Genomic DNA, 24,110 nt, shown 5'->3' with positions numbered 1-24,110 from the left:
CAAACCCAAAAAAAAAAAAAAAAATGTACTTATCCATTGCCAACATATATTAAAAGTTTCGTTGTATACATTAATTTGTTCAGGCAAGTTAATTTGATATATAGTTATGGTCATGGATTATAACCTTCAATTTTAAATTGGACCTTCGGGTCATTAATCAGCAATATTTACAGGAATCAACCGCTTCATTTTTTGCATTTAACTAGGCAGGGTTATCCAATAGAAAAAGTAAGGCCAATCTAAACAGCTTCATTTCTCTAATTAATTCAATAAAGGCACAGCAGTATAACAAGAAACACCAGTATCTATCCATTCTCTTCAACTTTGATCTGTCTACAGCAAAGGAAGAAGGCCATGATAGAGAAGAAGACATACAAAAAAGCAGGAAAGCAAGAAGAGGAGAATCAGGCAAGGCTGATAACTGGTTTTTTTAGCCTTTATCAATCAATGTTATAAATAACTAAGTCGTGCAATATTTCTCTAACCATCATCAGTAATTCGGGTTAATGAAAATTTGAAGATAGGTATGGTCTGTTCCTTATTAAGTTTCTCCGACAATTTAAAAATATTGGTAGCTGATCTTCTTTAGACAAAATTAATGGCTACTGCAGTACACAACTATCTGTTTTAGTAGACACCGTTGCCATTGTATATGTTACCATGACTCAGAAAAATCAATGTTTTCGATTATCGTGCAGGCAGCCACCAGCAGCAGCAGCAATAGCAGCTTGCAGAAGCAGCTACAGTCTTTGGCTCCACGGCCATCAACAGTACAATTGTCTAGGGGCACAACCAAACGTCATCAAATTAAACTGAGGTTTTATTGCAGCACAAAAGGCAAGTTTTCTCTATTAGCGGAAACTTGGTGTAACAATTTGGTGAAAAATTCCTTTTTCAGCAACCCTTCTGTTTGCATTCCCATCTTCATATTGCATTACTTTAAGAAGATATCAGATATGTTTTCATGGACCAATGAGATGTTTGTTTGATTCTCTGTTGCTTTACACTGTTAATTGGTTTTTTAGTTACTACCAATAGTTAAGATTGTATTACCATTTCAACTTGTTTCAAAAGGACACAAACATCAGAATTAGGAAACACTGTATTCAACAAAAAGCAAGAAAAATAAATTAAGTTGGGGTAGCAAAGGATATATGGCAATGTGTATAGAAAATCTTCTACAAGACATTCCAAGTTTTCGTCTGTATATAGCAACTAGCTAGTATCCTTCTGATCAAGAGTTTTCCGGACTTGGAGCTTTATCACCTACCGAAAAAAAATACCATGGCAAAGGCTGAAAAGATGAGAAGCTAGATTTGCAGGAGGACCATTAATACAGACTGAATTGAAAATGGAAATGATAGCAACATGTCAAATGAGCCTGAACCCAGAAACAATGGAAGGAGGGAATTCAATTTTACCATACCTATTTGCTCGTTTCATTGATAGGAAAAAGGAAAAATCCAGGGAATTCATTCCCTTTTTGAACTTTTTTAAAAGCTAGGAAATTAAGTCGTTGTTATTTACATCTGTCGGACTGAGGCACCAGCAGAAAGATTCAGCTTCAGGGCCCCTCTCTCCCTGGAAAAGTTTTGATATCTATTTATTAGTTTCAACCACTTTTGCTCCACAGTATGTATTGACAGATATATATAGATACAAGTAGAAAAAGATAATTAAAAAAAAAAAAAAAAAGTCTGCTGCATTTTAATGCTCCTTGTATTCAATTGTCTACTTAATAAGTAGCTGCTATCTTTGTCTAGTGATGTACGCTTCACCTAAGGTAAATAGCTATTGGGACAGACACACCATGATTGCTTCAATGATTCCCAATTCTTCCCACGAGCGTGACCTTGTTCTTTTCCACAGGTTGGAGCTTGGATTGGTAGAATATAATTCACACCTACAAAATTTGTTTAATATTTTGTGGGTAATATACAGATAACACTCTAATATTTCATGAACTATATATGAATGGATTAGTTGTCATTTTCTTTGTTTCTCTTCCTTTGATAAGGAAGTTGATAGTTTGTTACTTTTTGAGTAGGCAAGAAAAAAGAAACAGAAGAATATTGGATTGAAATTCGAAAGGAAATCACTGATTATTTCAGGCAATTATTAGGGCATTTGCATTCTCATGGCCCAATACCAATCCTTTTATAGCCAAAGCTACCTTTGTTAATAATTCTTGGTAGGCAAAGGAAGATATGCTGATATGCATCCAAATATATAAAAAGGAAAAGCTATCAAATAAGAATATGGTATCCCCTTAATAGAAATTTGTTAATTAGAAAAAGAGTTTATGGTCATCATGAGAACGTTTGACATAAGGCTCTCCAATTGCGGATTCATCCTTGCTAGAATTCAAAACATGGCAATAGTTAGAGTAATCTGTTTCCTTCGGAAAGAGAAAATTAGTAGGATTGTATCTTGCACCTCAATCATCTATTGCTATATTAGAGGGAATATGATGATCTTTTAGCATAATTTTTGAATTGTTTCGAGTATCCAAGGCTATAAATAAGTTCTATTGATGTCCAACTGCTAGAAAAAATATGCAATTCTACCTAGCCATTTTCTTTTCCACCAATCAAAAACAGCAGGGGTAAGAGAAAAGGACACGAAAGAAGGTAAACCTGTTATTAGTTGCACAAGACAAAGTAGCAAAGCAACAGTTATTCATTAATTGCAAAACTACCAAAACATAAAGCAGAAACAAATGTTTGTTAATGGGGTGTGAGTCTAATGCTTCAACACGAAACACATGAAACCATAAGTAAGGAAAAGAAATTAGATCATTTCATCTAACCACTCCCACAATAACTCTTAGTCTTAAGACTTAGCCTATGGCCACAAAATGGTGAGTTCTCCTAACATATTTATTAGGCCCGAGTTAACTTTGATCTTTGTTTGGCAAAGTCAATTCCCGAACCTATTACCCTTGCAGGGTGGTGATTCTTCTTCTTATAAACACGAGGCAAGGATCATGAAAGGTGCGTTCTTGACTTCTTCGTTATGTTTTGAGGCAAACACCATTTCTTTTCTTTCAATTCCCTTCTCTTCCTCCTCTTGTTCCCGCTGCAGCACAAAAAAAAAAAAAAAAGGTTAAAAGGGGGAGAACAAACCATTGTGAAATGCGTCCAAAAATAGTACTAATGAAATTAATTAAGTTGAATGCTCACCACAATACTATAACACTTTTGATCGGATCAGGCATTATCACACATGACCGCAGCCCTGATCCTTTCAACTGTGCATTTAATTAGACTACTGACAGTAGCCACCGATCCAAGAGAGAGTTTTGCTGTTGGAACTGAATCAACTAAAATCTGGAAGGCAACAGTGAGGAGAGAGCCACCAGAACCGATTTCTAGAATTCCTCCTCCGTTAAGTCCTGGACCGTCGGGAAGTATTGCAAAACCTGATGGTAGAAGCGCAACATAATCTGGATCGCCACCACTTAAGACCACGTTCATAGAAATAATATCAACTGGGGCATAAATCACATATGAGCCTGTGACATCACTACAGCTCTCTTGCAGTATCAACATGTTGCTTTGGCTAGAGTTTGCACTCTGCAAGTTAGTTTACAATTTGAAGTGTTAGCTTAATCGATGATTCGTAGTTTTTGAGATAGGATTACCAATATTAATGGAAATGTCAACTTACATTTACGCGCAGTAAGGAGACACAATTGCCTGGATCACGACCATTAGCTATGTGAGCCATTTCTTGAACGAGACCACCATTTGAAAGGATATCCCACTATAAATTCAAGTTAAAAAGTCCAAATTAATGCAATATTCTAAAGAAAAGTGTTACATGTAAGGTTAAAATTGCCCCTTGAATTGGGGCAATGTAGAGAAAATATCGAAATGCATAAGAAAACATATGTTAAGTGCGATGTATGATGATTGATCTTGAAGATGTTGATAAAATAATGAAAACTTTTTCAATTTTCCAAAAATATGTTGACAAAAGGATTGAATTCTCCAAAGTCCATTCCATGCCTCCTTTTAACTAACAAGCGAACAACTTTAGTACTATCCTGTCCCTTTTTCATTGCTGCCATTTATTGTGATAGAAGTAACTGTGCAAATGCTTAATTGAAAGCTTCATGATTGTGTTTGTTTACCTCACTTCGAGAGTTCTCATCCCGAAGGAAATCAAAAACCCTCTTTGGTGGAACTGGGATCCAGAAGGAAGTCGCAGCACTTAGCACAATACCAGGAGGCCTGCCTGGATCATCCATACTCTTCCTGGTCATAACTTTAACATCATCAGAACCAGTTGCTGACAAAGTTGTCCAAGCATGGGCAGTAGAAGCACCAACGCCGGTACAAAAGCTAGTCACCATCCTCTCTGCCAACTTCAACATACTCTTCCTCCCTTCTGGGCTTGTTATAACTGCAGAACAAGAATTGAAATGGTTAACAAAACAGAAAATGAAATGCATTGCAAGGGCAATTTATTATTTCTAAAAGGTTTCCGAGTAAAATAAGAAAAGGGGTTAATATATATGCTTTTACCGCATAGATCCCCAGCCGGAATGTTACTGGCCATTGAACTTGCAAGACGTTCACACTGTCGATCTAATGTTGCCACCCAACGTTTTGCTCCGAAAGCTAGACCAGAATTAATTAATGGTCTGTACATGTTGTGGGCAGTTCTATCATCCACTTCTACATGCTCAACCCATGTAACCTGATGTATCAAGAAAATATGACATGATTAAATGAATTCGCCTGCTAGATATACTTATATAACCATGAAATGAACAGGGGAATCTACACTAAAGATTTAAGGCCACTTAAGTGCAGCCGATATGTTGAAATAAAGAGTAATTACCTTTGAGTATCCATTTGGCAATTCTTGGATCAAACATCCTGACGGCCTTCTTCTACACTTGGACATTGGACTGGGGCGTAAATTATCCAAGGAAACATCAACCACTGCCCAAGTTCCGTCAGTGTGCTGCTTACAATACCTCACGAAATAATTTTCCCGAGTTGGTACAAGTGGTGAAGGTACTTGAAACTCAGCCGTCATCTGAAAATGCTCGATATTATAGGTATGCTTTCAAAAGCTAAAGGAAGGAAATGCATGACCTCTACTAGTACCTTCTCAATTTTTGTCTTCAACTACCACAAGTTATCATGTATGACAAAATTATTAGAATGAAATGGTTTTGAAAAGCAAAACAAAATTGAAGTACTTAGTACCACTTGCAAGGCTCCATTGTAGTTTCCTGCTACACCAGTTGATAGGACTTCTAGAGTCATAGCCCTTGAAACAATACCGCAAAACACACTAGACCATTGATTCTGAAAATCAATTATTTAAATCAGAAATAAATAGAGGTGGGACTAAATATTTAGATAACGAATCCAAATATCAAAAGAAAATCCTACCACATCCATGAGAATCTCAACTAGGTTGACATGATTCATGATGACGACAGCAGATTCCCTTGAAGCTTCAGATCTCAAACCCAAAGGTTTTGGTCCAATTCCCCTAGGGAAAGTTCTCAAGTATTCATCTTCATTCAACACATCTGTAGAATTCTCCCCAGGAACCCACAACGGCAGCCCAGAATGGGCCATTCTGATTAGTTCCTCCATTGCCGCAACTGCAAGCTCCACAATCATGGGCTTATCTGCTTCTGTAGGCCCAGATACCGACCTTAGAAGATCACTGCCTCCATACATGTCTCCTACAAACCCTGATTGTGTCCCAAAATTGCTAGCTCCAAGATTAAGAGAACGTGAATGTAAATGAGTAGAAAGGTGAGGAAAGGAAGTCAAAGGCTTGCCAACGTATTTAGCAGCTGCTCCAGATATCCTATCAATCTGTAACAGAAGAATAGAAAAATTGAATAAGCATCACAAACTAAGTAACTTGACAATAACAAGGGACGCTGTAACATTTTCCAGTCACCTCTTCCTTCAACCGGGAATTTTCTATTCTCAAATGCTGCTCATCAAATGACATCTCTCCGAGAGCAGCTGGGCCTCCACAGTTGGGGCATGTAGCATTGCTAAGAGCTTCCTTGTACCTATTGTTCTCAGCACGGAGTTTTTCATTCTCAGCATTTAATATAGCATTTTCATGGCGTTCATGTTGGGCCTGTAATGAAGGTGAAGTTTAGCAATTAAGCAAGGAAGTGCTGCATATAAAAAGCTTACTACATAGACAAAAAAAACTTACATAGAAAATAAGTATAAATACTTATAGAAAGCATATTAGAGCTCCTGATTTTGCACTTTATAGATGGAAGTATACCTTCATTTGGGTGCGCTTGTTTTGGAACCAAAACTTGACTTGTAGAGGTTCTAACCCTAGCTCGCGGCTCAGCTCCTTCCTTTGCTTATCATCTGGGTGAGGGCACTCCTTAAAGAATCTGAGAAACACAGTTTCAAAAACCCAAAAAAAATCAACTCTCCTAAGAAGAACGAGCTTTTTTAATCTGCCTCTCACTCTCATCTCTAATTTCTTGTATATAGACATCCAATGGCACACATAGACATTGTAAGAGAAAAAGGACTCACGCTTCCATCTCCTGGATTTGACGCTGGGTGTGCCGATGGTAACGCTTCGTTTTCGTGCGCTGGTTAGGATCCTGATCATCTCCCGAGGGAGCATCCATGGTTTCAGTACCTGATTTAGTCTCATAATCATCGTCCCTGATCTTCCCCATCAGTTCACTTTCAAAGGTCTTATGGGTCATTTCGAACATATGGGGACTCTCAAATAAGTTTGGACTGAACATGTCAACAAATTGCTAAAATGTCGACGCTATAGATTTTTGGATTCTGCCAAGAGAATAAACAAGCTCAGGAAAAGAAAAAAAAAAAAAAGAGACGGTGAAAGAAACTGTAAAACTGTTAAAAGGAATAATAAACGAAGAAAAAAATGACAAGTACGTGACGAAGGAAGACAAACTAAGGTAAAAAACACAGTGCATAATACCTGGAAGCGTACCGTAGAAACTTTCTAGGGCAGGTAAACCATGGAGAGACTGCTGTAAACCATGTTCGTTTATCGAGAACGATTTTTCTTGAAATACTCTTAATACCCAAGCTGAAAACAACTATATATTTAATTAAACCGATTGCTAGTACAAGTTAAAGTTAATTTTAATTTAAAGAAAGGGTATTAAAAAGAAGTGTATATACTAAATTGCATAGCATATACTATGAATGTAAAACGATGAATTAACCAAAAGCTGCTCCTAAAATATAAATAAGTGTACGGTCTTAGCTATGAATGGATCAATGGAACAAGAGAAACTGGAAGAGAAAGAAGAGCAGAAAAAGGGGGAAAATCAGGAAAGAAAATTACCTTATAGATTGTTGGCAAAGGGGGCTGAGAACTTGGAGCAACAATTTTCTTGTGTTAAGCGAGGAGGTAAGTCGCTTTCTGGAAGCATCATCTTGGGAGACATAGGTAACTAATTAATCACCTCTGAAACCTTAACCAGCAGCATACATTTTCTCTCTTTGCTTGTTGGGTTTTGGCTTTGGATTCCTATATTGGAGGTTTCTGGGTTGATTTTAATTGATTCTCTGGTTTTCTCTGGGCTAAGCTTATGAGATTATTCCAAGTTGCAAAACAACATAAATGACTATGGTTTTAGTCTACCAAAAAGTCTCAGCTTACGTGCGAAAAGGCTGGATATAAAAAAATATATATAGCAGTGTTGACTCTGTGAGAAACCCCTTTGACGCACCAATTTTCAAAAGCCAAACCCCCAAACCGAATATTGTAACGCTCAACTAGGATCCTACTGTACCCTATTAAACGCTTCGTGGGCTCTCCTTTTCTTGGCAAAATAACAATGGAAAACCTTCTTCAAAAGGAAAAAAAAAAAAAACCCAGATAACTAGAAGAGATATGAAAGAGAGAATGAGGGAATATTCTTATATGTTGTAAACAAAGGTATACTGCTAACAAAAAGGTCCAGGGAAAGGAATAGGTTTGTCAGTTAAGAGTGGAAACAAATGAAGGCAGCTAGGCTTTGGGGGTCAACTCAAAACACATGAGAAACCCTTTTGAACTTTCTTAAGAAAGATTCATGAAAGAAGGTTTAGAGTGGGTTTTTAAATTTAGGGTCACTGGAAAAAACACCTCTGGGGGCTAAGAGGATGGTTTTTGACATAGACTAAGCGGAGGTGGAGGAGCGGACGAGGAAAAAGAGAAGACAAAATCAAAAGAGTGAGAAAGGGTTGAGGAAAATGAAGAGAGGATGTGGCAGCTAATTATGGAGTTATTTCACAGTGTATTGTGCCGGTGCAATAGCATTAATGAAGGGTGAGAGGTGTAATTGCAAGAGATAAACTTTAGATAGACAAAGAGAAAAGGCATCTTCCCGTCCCTTCCCTTTGTTTAAATTTCCCTGCAAAAGTGTGGTGAATTTCCTTGCAAGTGTGGTGAGATGAATTTGGGCTTCTTGCCTCCAAGCTTTCAACTAATTTCCACTGTTACTTTTTCATTATTGAATTGAAAGTTTTTTTTTTTTTAATAATTAAGCATATAAATACATTAGATATACAAATTAATAATTTAAAATTTTGTCCACTCATTTTTGCATAAGATAAAAAGAAGCAATGTCTTAGATCATAGATAATATCCATTGAAGATACATACGTATTTGTATTATATACATACATATATATGTATTTATTTTGTATATACATACACACTTATATGTATGTATATTTAGACTAATAGAAAGGAAAAATATATAAATAAATAAATAAATAAAAAGTACCCTGCAAACTATAAATAGCAGCTGGTAGAAGAAATGAAATTTCATTTTTGCTTCTGTCATCCCTGGTTGATTCATATATATATATAATATCAGACAAAATCCCATTTATATATTTAAGAAGCCTTTCTATTTTATATGCTACTAGTTATTATGACAACAAAGTCATAAATAATCCTGTAGGGTCTATTTCTCTTTCACAAAAACCCGCTTTTTAAAACTGGTCACCTACCAACTTACGTAGGTACATCCTTTTTATTTTTGTTCCTAACTCAGCCTTCATCCTTGACTTTCTTGAAAAGTACAAACAAATGCATAAACAGATGTCTTATTATAACGTTTGGCTTTGTGAATTCAGAATGTTTAAAATATTTCAACCAAATTAATTATTGTCCTGGCTTCCACTAATATGTCAACCTAGAAAAAATAAAATAAAATTGATGCAGTACAGCATCGACAATTCAAGGTCATTATATATATATATATATATATATGGAAAAACCATCAGCTCGGCATGTACCCAAGATTTTGCTTAATTTTGTGTTTGGGTAGTTGTTCTTTTGCATGGTTTGTCTACGGAAAAAAAGATAGAAGCCAAAAAGCGAAACAGGATTTGTAATTTGTTGGGATTTTTGCGGCTCGTTTGGAATTTTGCATGAGGGTACCTCATGGTCAAGGCCATATTTATCAACAATCAATATCTTGGAAAATTGCAAAAGATATAGCCATTATATTCTGTGGGGAAACATGATATTATCATTTATGCATGAGAATAGGATTGTATGTCACACCAAATGTTTAAAGAGAATAAACAAAATATATCAATCTCATATTAGATAGGAAAGAAAAATTCGTTGAACATATAGTGTTTCACACTCTAATAAGTAGATTTTGCAAAGAAAGAATAATGGCCATCTGATATGTGCACGTATAATTTCCCCTCCTACTCTTGATTTTTTTTTTTTTTTTTTGGTGATAAGAAAACCACATAAGAATTAATATTGTAATTATTCTTACACTTTCAAGAATTATAGATATATCTTCTATATATTCCCTCAACTATTGAAAGCAAAGTCTAATATAATATTATTAAGGTATATATCGATCTTATATGGTAAAGTGCTGATGGCTATAATCTTTAGCCCCCACACAATAACTAGAACGTAGCATTATCTCTCTCCCTTCCTATCTCTGTCTTAAAAAATGTGACCCATCATTTATAAGTCCAGCATCTTCTTTTTAAGTGGAAAACCCAGTCATTAGTTTTGTGAATTTTTCAAAAATACATTGGCCCTTGTTTTCAATAACAATAATGACCTTATTTGACGTTTTTATCAAATTTTTAAGTCTTGAGCTCATATATTTTCCATGGGGCCTCCTCATTCCTATCATTAACACACTGTTTGAAATGAGTTCGTGCATGTGTCAAAAACCGATTAACCATATGCAAACTGAATCCATGGAAGAAGCAAGGGACTAGTGTCACGGGCTCCGACCCCGCCCAGGGCGTGACACTAGTACTAGCTGCAATCCCAACCTGTTGCTAACTAAGACATCTATAACAAGTTTGTTTTTTTTTTTTTTGTTAGTATACAGTCGCAGGTCTTTACATTTTGTCTGAGTTTAAGTTTTTTATTCGGACGATTGGTGCACTTCCAATCTATAACATATATATAGGTACTTTTATGTTCCCATTGATTGATGAGTTACAATCCCTCTGAAGCTTTTTTCTTTTCCCTTTCTAGTTTTTAACCTTTCTGCTATGACAAATCTCACAGCAAAAAGGAAAATTTTTTGTGATAAATCAATGGAATTCATGAAGTCTAATGAACCCTTGACTAGGGTTTTTGACCTTTGATGATCATGTTTCCATTTTCCTCGACATGTACTATATATTATTTGTAATACCCGTAAAAAAAAGACTATTTTAAATATTTTTATAAGTGGAGAGATTTTTAAATAAAAAATGAAAAATGCATAAGACCTATTAATAAATAATTCAACTTTAATAGGATTAGCATCTACCATTTGTTTGGCCAACAATTGATCAGGAAAAAAAAAAGGGCTTATTTCTCTTTTCTTTCTTATAAAAAAGATAAATCGAAAATTTTCATATGAAGGATAATAATAAAATCTATAAAGAGAATTATATGTTAGAGGTGAGTAAATAATTTACTTCAATTTTGAAGAAATAATATTGATTGTTAAGTCTTGAGATATAATGTGTAATCGTGAAACTTTAAAATTTTAGGAAATCCAATATTCCTCTTCAAAATTAGTTTGAGCAAATCATTTAGACTTTATTTAGGGTCTAATAAAAGCATTGAGAAAGTTTAGTAATGTGATTTTATTGATATAAAAATAAGAAATAGAAATTTAACGGGGTTAGAAAAGAAAATTTCTATTTCTAACCCCATCAAATTTCTATTTCATATAACCCCTTCTATTTATAGTGATAGATTAAGATATTAAGTTGTATTAAGGGATAAAATATTGCTATGATTATTATATATAGTTGAAAAGCTTGTTAAATTTACTTTCCAATGAAATAAACATGAGTCATTTCTAGTTTTCTATGAAGAGTAATTTAATTTTTATTTAAGAATATGTAGGCTGCCTAGAGCAACAGGGATGAATTACGAAATTTCTCTTAATTTTTATATAAGGGATTACATATTAAGTCATATATGTTTGGAAAGTTTATTGAGTTTACTTTTTGATGAAATAAGCAGAATTGAATTTGAAGTTTCTTATGAATAAATGCGTAATTTTTTATTAGAATGTATACATGCTATTTGATAGCAATATATGATGTGAATTTCAAAAATTAAAGAATCATAAGATGGGTCATATATGGTTAAAAAGTTTATCAAGTCTAGTTTCTAAGGCATTAAAAATATTTTAATTTTGAATTAATATCTTGAAATATGATAGTTTTAGTGAAAAGAGCTTAAGTTACCAGTATTAATTAGTTGAGTTAATTTTGTTTAATCTAATTATTTTTGGTATAATTGGTCTCAAAATGGGTTGATTAATTACTATTATATTGAAATTATATTGAATAGACTGTTAATTATTTGAGAAAAAAACTAAGTGGTGGAATCGAAATGAGATAAGTAGTATCTCACATACTTTGCTTGTTTTCGAACTTATATATATGTATGTTTCTAAATGAATAAATATTTTATTTCATTATTTTTGATATATGAAAATAGGACCAAGCATTTGATTATTTTGTGTTTTTGCTATGTAAATAATGGATCATGTTTATAAAATAAGAAAATGATTTATGTTTAAGAAACGATTTTATGATAGCTATGTTTTTCCATCTTTGGGAAGTGAGATTATTGACACCATAACTAGTTCCTAGTTAACGAGTAATAGTAGTTAGTATAAACATTATTATATGGCCCTGCAAATGGATTATAGTAGTTGACGTAAGGTCTTGGCTAGTGAGTTATAATAGTTAGTAATAATCATGAGGATGAAAGCTTATTGAGCTTTGAGTCTACTTTTTGATAAAACAAGCATAATTGAATTTGAAGTTTCCTATGAATAAATGTGTAATTTTTTATTAGAATGTATACATGTTATTTGATAGTAGTATATGATGTGAATTTCAAAAATTAAAGAATCATAAGATGGGCCACATATGATTAGAAAGTTTATCAATCTAGTTTCTAACGTATTAAAAAGATCTTAATTCTGAGTTGAATATTTTGAAATATGATAGTTTTAGTGAAAGGAGCTTAAGTTATTAGTATTAATTAGTTAAATTAACTTTTGTTTAATCTAATTATTTTTGGTATAATTGGTCTCAAAATGGGTTGATTAATTAATATTATGTTGAAATTATATTGAATAGGCTGTTAATTATTTGGGGGAAAAAATTAAATGGTGGAATCGAAAGGAAATAAGTAAAATCTTACATACTTTGTTTGTTTTCTAACCTATATATATATATGTTTCGAAATGAATAAATATTTTATTTCATTATTTTTGATATATAAAAATATGACCAAGCATATGATTATTTTGTATTTTTGCTATATAAATGATGAATCATATTTATGAAATGAGAAAATGATTTTATTATAGCTATGTTTTTTCATTTGTGGGAAATGAGATTATCGACACCATAACTAGTTCTACGACCCTGGTTAACGAGTAATAGTAGTTAGTATAAACATGATCATATGATCCTGCTAATGGGTTATAGTAGTTAGCGCTAAGGTTTTGGCTAGTGAGTTATAATGTTAGCAATAATCATGAGGATGAAATTGTAGATACGACCAATGTTGCAAGTTTTAGCAGTGACTATAGCTAAAAGTAAAAAAATGATAATGATGATTTTTACAAATTGATCCATGATTTAGTGACATGTTTTGATATTAATTTATGTTCTATGAAATATTTGACAGAATGCTGATTTTTGAATTATTTTTGAAATGATCTATATAGTATATATGAAAACAATATTTAATCTAATAAGATGTGTAAGCCTATTTGTTGAGTTATATTTGCTCATTCTTTATTTATTTATTTATTTTTTTACAGATGATATAAATGATAAGTATAATTAGTTTTGTAAAGAGTTAAAAGAATTTAAGCATTAGAGAACTAGTTAGTGGATATGATTTTATGAAGTACTATTTCTTTTAGTTGTAATGCTCGACGTTGATAATTTGAAGACTTATTATTTAATTATTTTACAAATAATAAAATTTTTTGAAAATTTTATTTTATTTGAAGAATTTTTAATGGTTATAGATTAAGTTTCATATTACTTTAAGATTTTATTTTAAAATAATATGATCGTGTTATATCTCGATCTCGGATCTAACACTATCGTAAAGAAGAACCATTGTTAAAAAATGAAGGGTTAAAAAACGTGAAGTGCAGTCTGGTGAGGTAGCACTGCAGAATATTTATTGACGAAAACAAAAACTTGTCTGCGTTTTCAATGTCCATACTACCCTACCTGAAATTTCCATTTATTATATATCTCCCGTCATCTCCATTGATTAGCTTCAGCAGAGGCAGAATAGTTAGCTTGAACATCGTTGGAATTTCACCTTTTTGCTATTGGAAAAAGAACTGCTCGGAAATGTAGCTTATACATGTGAAGAAGAAGAATAATAATAATAAAAAACTTCATTATATATTTTTATTCAACTGATCCCTTTTAAGTAAGAAATTGAAGCTCAATCCCTAGCAAAGTAATGAAGAATCTAAATGGGCCAGTTTGGAGATTGAATGATAATTGTCCAAAATAAATGTTTCACCATACTTCAATCAATACTCAAGTATAGCTTAATAAAGATTATTGAAATCAACACACCAACTTCTTTTATTACCAATGACAACTATTTTGATGAATCAACAACTTTGATTTCTTGTATTAATTCTTACAAAATAAATGTATCCTGTTTGTACCAACTAAAAAGTTCCCTGTCAATAATTATAACCTGATTTTGGGTTTGCAAACAGAATCAACGCTCTCGGTTTGGACCAAGATGGAGATGTTACAGCTGGCTGCAACTTGAAGCTTTCAACTTGAGGATGTTGAATACGTTCACTTTTCCATGCAAGATGGTTGATGAAGTAAAGTCGAAATCGGCAGCAAACTGGTTGTCAGCAAGGATTACGATCAGTTTATCACTGTTGTGCTAATGTTGTGCTTCGCTCGAGCCGGGATCGAGCCGTTTTCGATTGGAGCTTCAGGCGCTAAATTCCCACGATAATTTATATAAACATGCAGTACTGTTCTTGTTCTGGAAGCCTCCATGATTTGGATTATCAACCGTGACTACTAATCCCAATGAAACGTTTCCTTTGTATCTGGAATAACCACCTAATGAATGCTTCCAAGGGTAACAGACTGGGGGTGATTTTGGGGTAACAGATCTGAGTCGTTTAATAATCTTGAAGATTAATTATAAAACTTCACTCATATCTAAAAAATTAGGAATAAATGCATGCCACCAACACAAACAAACATGAATGAAAAGATAGTACAAGTAAAAAAACAATTTGTGAAGCAGTACAACTATGTTGTTGAGAAAGAACTGTTTCTCACAGAGAACGACCTTGTTTTCTGAGATGCAGACAACCTTGGATAAGTAGTTTCGAGACGAGGTCTAATTAATGTCATCCACTATCTTATTAAACAGAGTATTGATTGACTTTAATTTTCTGCTATATTTTTGAGCCAAATATAGTAGTTCTATCAACAATGATGGCCAAGCTAATTTATTAAGTTCACATGGCAGCAAACATTAAGATTCTGCCTACCTAATGTTTCTACTTTCTAATAATGTCAAACTTTCTCCCAAAGCTCTTTTAAAAGATTATTAGTATTAGAATTGAAATTTTAAATTTAATGAATGTTATTTTTTTAAAAATAATTAAATAAAGTAATCGAGTTAAAAGGTTGAAATTTTGCTTATACTTGATTACTTAAAAGGGTTAAATTTTTTTGTTCACAGGGCCTGAAATGGACTTTCTAAAACCTTGCTATCTGGGGCTTCCTTTGTTTTCCTACGGAAAATGACGCTAGGCCCATAAGCTTAAACAACAGTCCAACAAAAAGAAATGGCCTATAAGATAATCACACGTTCATCAAGATCCAGAAGGCGTCAGGACAGGGCCACGCACTTTATGATACCGTTTTCTTCCCTATCAGCTTAAGTCAGTAGAAATGTTCTTATGGTTTATGAAACTACAGAAAAATTTTGAACTATGAAATGTTTACAATTTGCTCTAGCTTCTGTGTTTCATGGAGTTGAACTGTCTGTCTCCCTAATGAATAAATGAAGATTGACTGACACTGATGGAAGGAAGGGGATAAAAACTCAGAGATAAACCATTGGTTCTCCTAGCTAATGGAAACTGTTAATAAAACTAGATTCTACCAATGAATCACTGAATATGGAAGAGAAGAGAACAGAGAGATTGGGAGAAAGAGTATGGATTAAAACTTGAATCGAGATTTTGGATGCTGATAACAGAATTGATGTAGAATAAGTCAGCTGAAGCCTCTTTTTGTATGAACCATGCTTTAGATCTTCTCACTTTGATCTGATAAAAGTGATCACAATTTGGAACCAGCAAGAAAAATTTTTTTGGGGGGTCAAAGTAACTGGTGGCACAAGTTAAAGATGTAGTTAGTATTGGAATTTCATTGTATCATCTCCACGGGTCAAGAAGAAAGTACTTGTATTACCAAGGTAACTATTTCCAAACTAACCTGCATAACGTTCTTGCAGGTGAAATGAATTTGGAAGGGTTGGAAACCAGCATCTTAAATAGACTGTCGTTTCATCCATAACATGAAAAAATTTAGATTCCTTTAGAAACTTGTTCAAGCTCAATGATCTGAATTAGCCAAACTTTCCACCAATACAGCAACTACAGTACAACTCCCTGCATGAGTATTCCTTGTTGTAAACCAAAAATTTTCTTATGCCTGTAGATAAGTGTCATCCTAGGACGTTGATAATTTTTTTTTCATGTTATCACTCACACCTAATTTAATTTTATCCTTCGTAAATTAAATATGAATTCGAATTTACACAAGCTTTGCTCAAATTCCTACACTTCTTTGTTGTCTTTATGAATATCTTGAGTACTGAAAGGAACATCTGCAATCTTTTCTGTGCATATTGATTGTTGATCAGTTCAAATCAAAGGCCACAATCTTGCATGACGATCCCTAAATTTCAAGGTCTGGCGATGAACCCAAATGAGTATATATAGCCTTTGTCTTTGATGGTCGTGAAGATTTTGAGGAGGAAAACTGGGGAGAGGAAGTGCTCTTCTTTTTCCGTTTTTGTTTCTTAGGAATATTTGGCAGATCCGTGCAAGACCGGTTTCTTATCATCTCTGTTGCAGGTCCAGGTTGGCATCCCATTGATTGTTCAAAATCTGTTACAAAATAGTGAAAGAACTGGTCAGAACGTTATATTAGTTTCAACAAGGTTATCGAAATCATAGTTAAGGAAGACGACTGTTGTCTTAGGTGTGATTTATTGTCAAGAACCATTTGAATGTGATCAGTGTGTTACAATACTAACAAAGGAAAACCTCACTCAAATATTTCACCAACACTAGGACAGAAAACAAAAAGGTAAACCCCAGGACATCTTTCCAGACCTAAACCTTTAACTAACATGGAAAGGTGAATCAGTTCCATGATGTTCTCTTCTTTATTAAAAGGGTACAAGAAAATTGAGAACTTTCACTGTCAACATCATATCAAAGACATCCGCAGGAAGGCATTTAGCTTTTAGGAAACAAAGTTTCACATATCCATGTCTGGTGTTAAAAGTTAAGTACGTTTATTCAAGGGCTCAACAACAAAGAGACAGTCCCCATAACAATTCTTATTCGGCCAAATCATGAAAAGACAAACCTGCTGGTTGGTTTTCTTCTTTGGATTAACTAGACAGAGTTTCTGAGGAACACCTAAGTTATTACCAGAATATTACCTTGCAATATTTTGCATAAAAAAGAGTTTTCATGGATCATGTTAAGACCTTAGTTTAATTTGAATGATGCTATTAGAATCTGATATAATTCCTTTGAATCTGAATTACATTCGATTTAATATAAGTTGGATTCATTAATGGTCCAAGCATCCCACTCAATAAATTCATGATTTTAACACAACATTCAAATGCTTTCAGCTTCCTTGACGGCCAAATATCATCAAAACTTAAATGCTTAACAGCTTTAAGACAGAACACATCAACTAATTAAATAATGCTAATAAAAATTGCAAGGGACAACCAAAATGATCTCTAGTTAGGTCTAGTAGCCTATAGATTCTCCTTGACATGGAAGTTTTGTCCCGTGACACAACAGCCAAACTCTTCCACTTGGGAGAATATAATCTAAAAGACTTTCTCCATGTCTAGGATACTTAGCTTCCATAAATTGAGACATAAAACATTTTCCCTCATCAATGTGACCCATGAAAGGGCCCTATTTTTTATTGTCTTATTGGGAACTCTCCACATGATACCAGACAATGCTTCAGGGATACATAATTTAGAAGTATAAATAAACAATTAGCTTTACCTACTACTCTCTGTATTGCATATTATTGTCTATTATTTATTGACATCTAAACGTGGAAACATATTAGTATATCATTTTGAAAACATATATCATATCAAAGAAAATAAGATAAATTGAGAGAAAACATGCCTTGAGAGGACCATGTTGAAAAAGGCGTAGGATTAGAACCTCCAGAGTCACCAATTGATGTTGCTGTGAAATCAGAGCCTGTCTTGAATTCATTCATCTGCATTTAAGTTCCAGGCCAAAGAGATAAACCCAACGCACTTCGGCATTTTCAATCAAAATATTGAACAGAGTAGACATAAAAGAAATGCAAACACGTAGACAACATACCCAACTGGGTGCAGTGCCAGAAGGGCCATCCCAACCAATGTGTGCCACATGTTTAACATCCGTCGGGTACCCAATTTCCATCTCTCGCTCCTTCACAACTAACACAACAATACCCTTTCCCACCTTAGTTCCAAAGCAATCAAAACCCATCACAAAATACGAAAGTTACCCAGGAAACATGCTCAAGTGCAAGCATATTTCATACATTTACATATGCATACACACAGAAATGTATTTAGAAAGAGACAGAAAGGGCCTCACAAAAGATTTGGGAAATGTATTTGAAACCTTTGTAGATCCCTTTGATCTTGGCAGCCATGATGGTGGACTAGGAACACAATATAGAACAACCGGTTCAAAGAATATTGAATGTTGAAGGAACCTCTAGATAAATGTGGAGAGATTGTACTTTTGCCTGCTGGAAAGTAGTTGTAATTACATGTTGTTTGTTGCTTAGAGCCTTTTAAAGTCACTGAAAACACAAAAGGTTGCTGCGTATCAGAGGAGTAATTACATGTGATTGAGGAACTATATTACCCGTGAAACAAGGTTTGGTATCTATCCTTGGAACAAAAGCTGATTACTATGATACATAGATGAAAGAGACGATCTTTTAGGAGTTAAAATAAACAATTGTATTGTACCTAAAAAATACGGCGATTATGATAGCTGGAAGATTCTGTTGGGATTTGCCTTGAATCTCAGAATCCCACATCGAAAGTTAAGTAAGTTTGAATTTGTCTTGTATCCCACATCGGGAGTTTAGTAAAGGTATAAAGGGTTTCACCCCTATAAATAAGATGTTTTGGTTTTAGTTTAGTAACCTAAGAGAGTTAGACACCAAGAGAATAGCTAAGTGAGTAGGCTATTAAAGGGTGTAATTGGGTTTTGGGTTAAGTTTTGAGTAAGGAGTTTTAGGAGACTTTTCTCATTCTAAAAGTCTCACAATTGTAAAGATTTATTTGATAGTGGATTAGATTTGGAGTAGGCCATTTTGAGTTGGGCTGAACCAAATATATTTGTGTTTTCTTATTCTTGATTTGAGCTTGTTATTTTGTGTGTGGTTGCTGCGCGTGGGTATTGTTGTTTTTCCCAACAAGTGGTATCAGAGCGAGGTTCGAGGTTCGAGGTTCAACGTTCGAGGTTCGTGGGTCCAAGAGATCGTGAAGCAGTGTTTGAAGATGTCTGAAGAAAGTATGTCTGGTATGTCTGGTATGTCTATGCCTAAGTTTGAGATTCCGTTATTTGATGGAAAGAGTAATTTTATGTTATGGCAAAGTACGATTCAAGATCTGTTAGTACAACAAGGGTTGGATCAGGCATTAGAGAGTAGTAAGCCTGAAGAAATGTCTGATGCTAATTGGAATAGGATTAAGAAGAAAGCCGTTAGTACTATTAGATTGGCGCTAGCTCCAGAGGTAAAATACAGTGTGTTGACTGAGAGTACTCCGAAAAGTTTGTGGGATAAGCTTGAAGGTATTTATGCTTCGAAGTCGTTGACTAATAGATTATGTTTGAAGATGGATCTGTATTCTCTGAAGATGGAAGAAGGTATGAGTCTTCAAAATCACCTGAATGAGTTTAATAAATTGGTTTCTCAATTGTTAGCGATTTCTGTTGATGAGTTAAAAGATGAAGAAAAGGCTTTAATTTTGCTGTCATCTTTGCCCAAGTCTTATAGGCCTTTAGTTCAGACTGTGTTGGTAGACAGGTCTACTTTAAAGTTGGATGATGTGACTGCCCTATTGCGTGAGAATGAAAGGTTTATGGGAGCTCAGAACTCATCACCTGGGGAGAGTACACTAGCTGTAGAGGGTTTTGATCGAGGGAGGACTCAAAAGAGGATTGATGGATCGAGATGGAGATCCAAGTCAAGAGACAGAGATTACAGTGATGTAGAATGTTATTATTGTGGTGAGAAGGGACATATCCAAGTGCGCTGCAGGAAGCTGAGAAGGGATATGGCTGCTTTCAAAAGGGCGAATGATGAGAAGAAATCAGATGAAGAAAAGAGTGATACTGCTGCTGTCTTGTCTGATGATGATGATGTTGTTTTGACAACTTGTGTAGATGAGACCCAGACTTTGAAAAGTGATAAAGGTTGGGTTTTAGATTCAGCTGCTACAGTTCATGTTTGCAATGATAGGAATTGTTTTGTGGAATTGGATGAGAATGAAAAGTATGGAGATATTGTGGTTGCTAACAAAGAAAAGGTGCAGATTCAAGGTATTGGGAGTGTTCGCCTTAGATCTCACAATGGTGTTATTAGGACACTTCGTCATGTAAGGTATGTACCAAATTGTCACTACAATTTGATTGCTTTGGGTGAGTTAGCTTCTCGGGGGTACACATATTATGGTAGTAATGATTGGTTGAAAGTGTACAAGAATGGTAGTGTGATTCTACAAGGGAATAGGGTCAATCACTTGTACATGTTTGATGGAGGCTCAGTTGCTGGAATGCCTGTGATGAAAGAAAAGAAGAAAGGTAAGCATGTTAGCTTTGCAGATACTGTTGAAGTGTTTGGAGATTCAAGTCAAGGGAGGATTTGTTGGGATTTGCCTTGAATCTCAGAATCCCACATCGAAAGTTAAGTAAGTTTGAATTTGTCTTGTATCCCACATCGGGAGTTTAGTAAAGGTATAAAGGGTTTCACCCCTATAAATAAGATGTTTTGGTTTTAGTTTAGTAACCTAAGAGAGTTAGACACCAAGAGAATAGCTAAGTGAGTAGGCTATTAAAGGGTGTAATTGGGTTTTGGGTTAAGTTTTGAGTAAGGAGTTTTAGGAGACTTTTCTCATTCTAAAAGTCTCACAATTGTAAAGATTTATTTGATAGTGGATTAGATTTGGAGTAGGCCATTTTGAGTTGGGTTGAACCAAATATATTTGTGTTTTCTTATTCTTGATTTGAGCTTGTTATTTTGTGTGTGGTTGCTGCGCGTGGGTATTGTTGTTTTTCCCAACAGATTCAAGGGAGAAGCAACTTCTCCACAATCTCCTCCAAGCTTTGTTGCAAGGTTCCATTCTTCATCCTGTTTGCTATCACTTTTTATGAATGAAGAAACATGCAAAAAGGGAAGCCTCTAAAGAGGAAAGAAATCCAACAGAGAGACAAACAACCCTCTTAAAGAAAAATATTAGGAAGGAAGAGAAAGAGAAGGAAAATGCAAGCAAAAGAAAATGGCGGCTTCAATAGAATGAGGAGAAGAGGGTTCTAAAGGGAGAGAAGGTGGAGGGCTGTGAAATGAAAATGATAAGAATTAAGAACCTCCAAAAACAAAAGGTGACATATGGATCTTGAAAGACCAAAAAAAAAAAACAAAACAACAAAGAATCGAGTCAGGACATAAAAAATGTGGGGTGACTTTGTTACTTTGATTAAGAAGCACAAGATTGTGACAATATTTGTTGTGGGATGTAGGCTGCTTTGTTTTTGACCGAGTAAAGTACGGAACTCAGGTATTTTATATGTCTTGTTAAGGCTACTCTGAAACAAAATGCAAGTGCTCTCTTAAAATGCGGGAAAACCCTGCAGAGATGAGAGAGAGAGAAACAAAATAAAAAAGATTATTCCTTTGCAGTTCATAGACAATTGTTGCAGTTTTGAAGACTTCTTGTTAACTATCATTATATGCTACCATTACATGCTAATTCTTCAACGATGGTAGGAAAAATATCCAAAGGGAAAAAACTATCAAATGTCAAATACCAAAGATTTGGTTTGCTAACAGAAACGTATCATTCATAACTGTCAAGCAATTTTAATTGATCTTTCGTGCTGGCAACATGGACTTAGTCATATCTTTAAATATTTCTGGTTTTGATACTGATGTCAATTCTTGGAAGGTTTTGAATCTAAATTTTAACAATGTCTTCCTCTCAATTTGCTTACAAATTCTTCCGGGGTATTATAATATTCTACACTGCTTGTGACCGCATCATCTTGCAATCTATTACAGCTAAATTTCTATGCTTTTCTTTGGAAATCACAATCAATAACACCGAGAAATGTTGATTGTTGCAGCCACGTTAGTGGCAGTTGTCTCTTAGAATGAAACACAGCCTGATTTCTTGCTTTCCTGATATAGTAATGTGCCATATTTAAAAATTCGCACAGGCGAGTTCTTAAATAATGCTAATCCTGACATTCTAATGATCTGAACGGTAAACAAATTTGAATATGCACAGGATGTTAAAGAATATCTGAGTCCTGTTTGTATAATAATTTTTGCATCTCTAGTAATGTTGAAAACAAGATATGAGTAATGAACTGTTACTTTTCTTTCCTGACTCCAGTAGTTGTTGATTGACGAATTTTCCATTTTTGTGTAAAAGTAGTAGCCCAAATTAACCAGTAGAGTACTTAGCAAATCTGAGTTTAATTCAACTAAACTAAGGTTAGTAAAAGGTTTCCATCCAGTCTGTTTACCGGATGAGTAAAACAGCAGCAAATTCTTATATCCTTGCTTCAAAGCAATCGATTAATAATGAACTAGAACTTCGTTGTACCATAAAGTCATGCTAGTACATTGGCATGGAGAACTTTCATTTACTCGAAACAAAACAGATAACGTTGAAAGAGGCCTATCTATTTTTACAGCCTACCTGTGCAAGCCACCCCAGTAGATTTCAAACCAAGATTCCCCTTGAATGAGCTCAGCCACAGTGAAATTTTTGGCCTCTTCCAGGCTAGTAATGACATGATAGCCTCGCAATTTCACTCGCTTGCTAGTTCCATCTCCAGGTCCCCTGTTCATGTATTTCCCGTAGTATAATGTCTGCAATGCAAAATCCCCACTCCAAACTGACCACCCTGAAGGATCAATATGGATTGCATCACAACAGTTCGTGAATTCTCCTTCCTGGGCCGGCCCAAATATAACTTGATGGAGGCTTTAACGGGCTCGAGATCAGCACTTGCTATTATATTAAGCTTTGGATCGAAGTCCCAGTGTACTGGTTTGGGTCTATTCTGCCTTGGGCCGTCACCATATATTACTGTGAGCTCATTGGTTTCCGGGCCACGAGTTGGCAGTTCTGGAACACCTCATATGCATTTTCAAATTTGAAGTCCACAGTGCCAGTAATAAAGGAATCTATGTAGAATTGGCGGTTGGAGTGGGCGTAAAGAGTGTCTTGGTAGCAAAAGAGAAAAGAAGGTAAAGGAAAAAAGGGCATAAAAAAAAAATGGAAGATAAAGGTAAGTAGGTGACTGACTCAATCGCGATTGTTGAAGATCAATGAATGCCGATGTTTGTGGTTTTTTTTTTTTTTTCATGGCAAATTTAAGTCCATGATGGCTCCCATATTTATTTATAAGAGGATATGAAATCCCCCACTTGGATCTTAAAGTGGCAGACATTGTCACGATCTGCGTCTAGATTTGAATCTTTCGCTCATTCGTATACAAAATTGTCAATAGACAAACAATGTCAGAGGTTTGAATCTTTAGCTGTAGTTGAAGAACAAAAGGAACTGTATAAAGGAAATATTGAAATAAGAAAGAAAATGAAGAATTTGATGATTGTTGGTGATTGGCATGAATTCGACGATCATCACCGGTAGCTTAAATGTTGTTGATGGATCTACAACCTTCAACTCAGCTACTGTCGGAAAAGATCTTTTGTTTATTATTATTATTATTATTATTATTATTACTATAATTATTTATAACTAGAATGTAGTTATTATCCTTCATTCATCTTAGTCATATCTTTTTCCTTCTTTGATGTGGATATTTCCCTGCTAATTCTATATGGGCTATGGCTTACTTGCTTTTGCCAATCAGCCGCTATGATGGATTTATGGCCCAAGATATATGGTTCCATAACACATCTGGGCCACAAAAGCATCAAGCAGCGGCCCTCCATGTTGGAGCCGATTAATCTGTTATAACAACGTGATGTCCACCAGCAATGCATCCA

At 34.7% G+C, this 24,110-nt stretch overlaps 3 protein-coding genes and 1 pseudogene across 7 annotated transcripts; 1 reads left to right on the top strand and 3 right to left on the bottom strand.

The window, feature by feature from the left end:
* The first annotated feature begins 227 nt into the window (after nucleotides 1–227).
* Nucleotides 228–1,127, top strand: LOC149517697 (uncharacterized). Its single transcript, XM_089765009.1, has 2 exons — nucleotides 228–408; nucleotides 699–1,127. The coding sequence occupies exons 1-2, from the start codon at nucleotides 355–357 to the stop codon at nucleotides 987–989; spliced, it is 345 nt and encodes a 114-aa protein (XP_089621135.1). The 5' UTR covers nucleotides 228–354; the 3' UTR covers nucleotides 990–1,127.
* A 1,481-nt stretch (nucleotides 1,128–2,608) lies between these two features.
* On the bottom strand, nucleotides 2,609–8,410 carry LOC111278673 (homeobox-leucine zipper protein PROTODERMAL FACTOR 2-like). 4 transcript variants are annotated; one of them, XM_022865300.2, is made up of 13 exons: nucleotides 7,342–8,410; nucleotides 6,970–7,080; nucleotides 6,549–6,812; nucleotides 6,283–6,400; nucleotides 5,938–6,126; nucleotides 5,412–5,849; nucleotides 5,223–5,324; nucleotides 4,849–5,049; nucleotides 4,530–4,704; nucleotides 4,136–4,407; nucleotides 3,670–3,765; nucleotides 3,183–3,575; nucleotides 2,609–3,078 (listed from the first exon to the last, which is right to left on the bottom strand). In XM_022865300.2, exons 3-12 carry the CDS (start codon nucleotides 6,767–6,769, stop codon nucleotides 3,210–3,212), a joined length of 2,178 nt encoding a protein of 725 aa, XP_022721035.1. In that variant the 5' UTR covers nucleotides 6,770–6,812; nucleotides 6,970–7,080; nucleotides 7,342–8,410; the 3' UTR covers nucleotides 2,609–3,078; nucleotides 3,183–3,209. The 4 variants fall into 4 exon arrangements, with proteins under 4 accessions (XP_022721035.1, XP_089621133.1, XP_089621132.1 ...); XM_089765007.1 differs by having other exon boundaries at nucleotides 2,610–3,078; nucleotides 6,982–7,080; nucleotides 7,342–8,362; XM_089765006.1 differs by having other exon boundaries at nucleotides 2,610–3,078; nucleotides 6,970–7,090; nucleotides 7,342–8,208.
* A 7,710-nt stretch (nucleotides 8,411–16,120) lies between these two features.
* LOC111278506 (CRIB domain-containing protein RIC10-like) lies at nucleotides 16,121–21,670 on the bottom strand. 2 transcript variants are annotated; one of them, XM_089765004.1, is made up of 6 exons: nucleotides 21,151–21,670; nucleotides 18,829–18,863; nucleotides 18,446–18,656; nucleotides 18,185–18,282; nucleotides 17,978–18,074; nucleotides 16,121–16,693 (listed from the first exon to the last, which is right to left on the bottom strand). In XM_089765004.1, the coding sequence occupies exons 3-6, from the start codon at nucleotides 18,501–18,503 to the stop codon at nucleotides 16,482–16,484; spliced, it is 465 nt and encodes a 154-aa protein (XP_089621130.1). In that variant the 5' UTR covers nucleotides 18,504–18,656; nucleotides 18,829–18,863; nucleotides 21,151–21,670; the 3' UTR covers nucleotides 16,121–16,481. The 2 variants fall into 2 exon arrangements, with proteins under 2 accessions (XP_089621130.1, XP_089621131.1); XM_089765005.1 differs by having other exon boundaries at nucleotides 16,132–16,693; nucleotides 18,185–18,307; nucleotides 21,151–21,417.
* A 1,110-nt stretch (nucleotides 21,671–22,780) lies between these two features.
* LOC149517696 (pectinesterase 3 pseudogene) lies at nucleotides 22,781–23,548 on the bottom strand (annotated as a pseudogene).
* Nucleotides 23,549–24,110: the final 562 nt, after the last annotated feature.

The sequence above is a fragment of the Durio zibethinus genome, chromosome 8, assembly GCF_047325235.1.
Source record: "Durio zibethinus cultivar Kanyao isolate XHJ-2024 chromosome 8, ASM4732523v1, whole genome shotgun sequence".
NCBI classification, from domain to species: domain Eukaryota; kingdom Viridiplantae; phylum Streptophyta; class Magnoliopsida; order Malvales; family Malvaceae; genus Durio; species Durio zibethinus.
The sequence above is the reverse complement of the archived record's forward strand: the minus strand, read 5'-3'. Positions and strand labels throughout refer to the sequence as shown.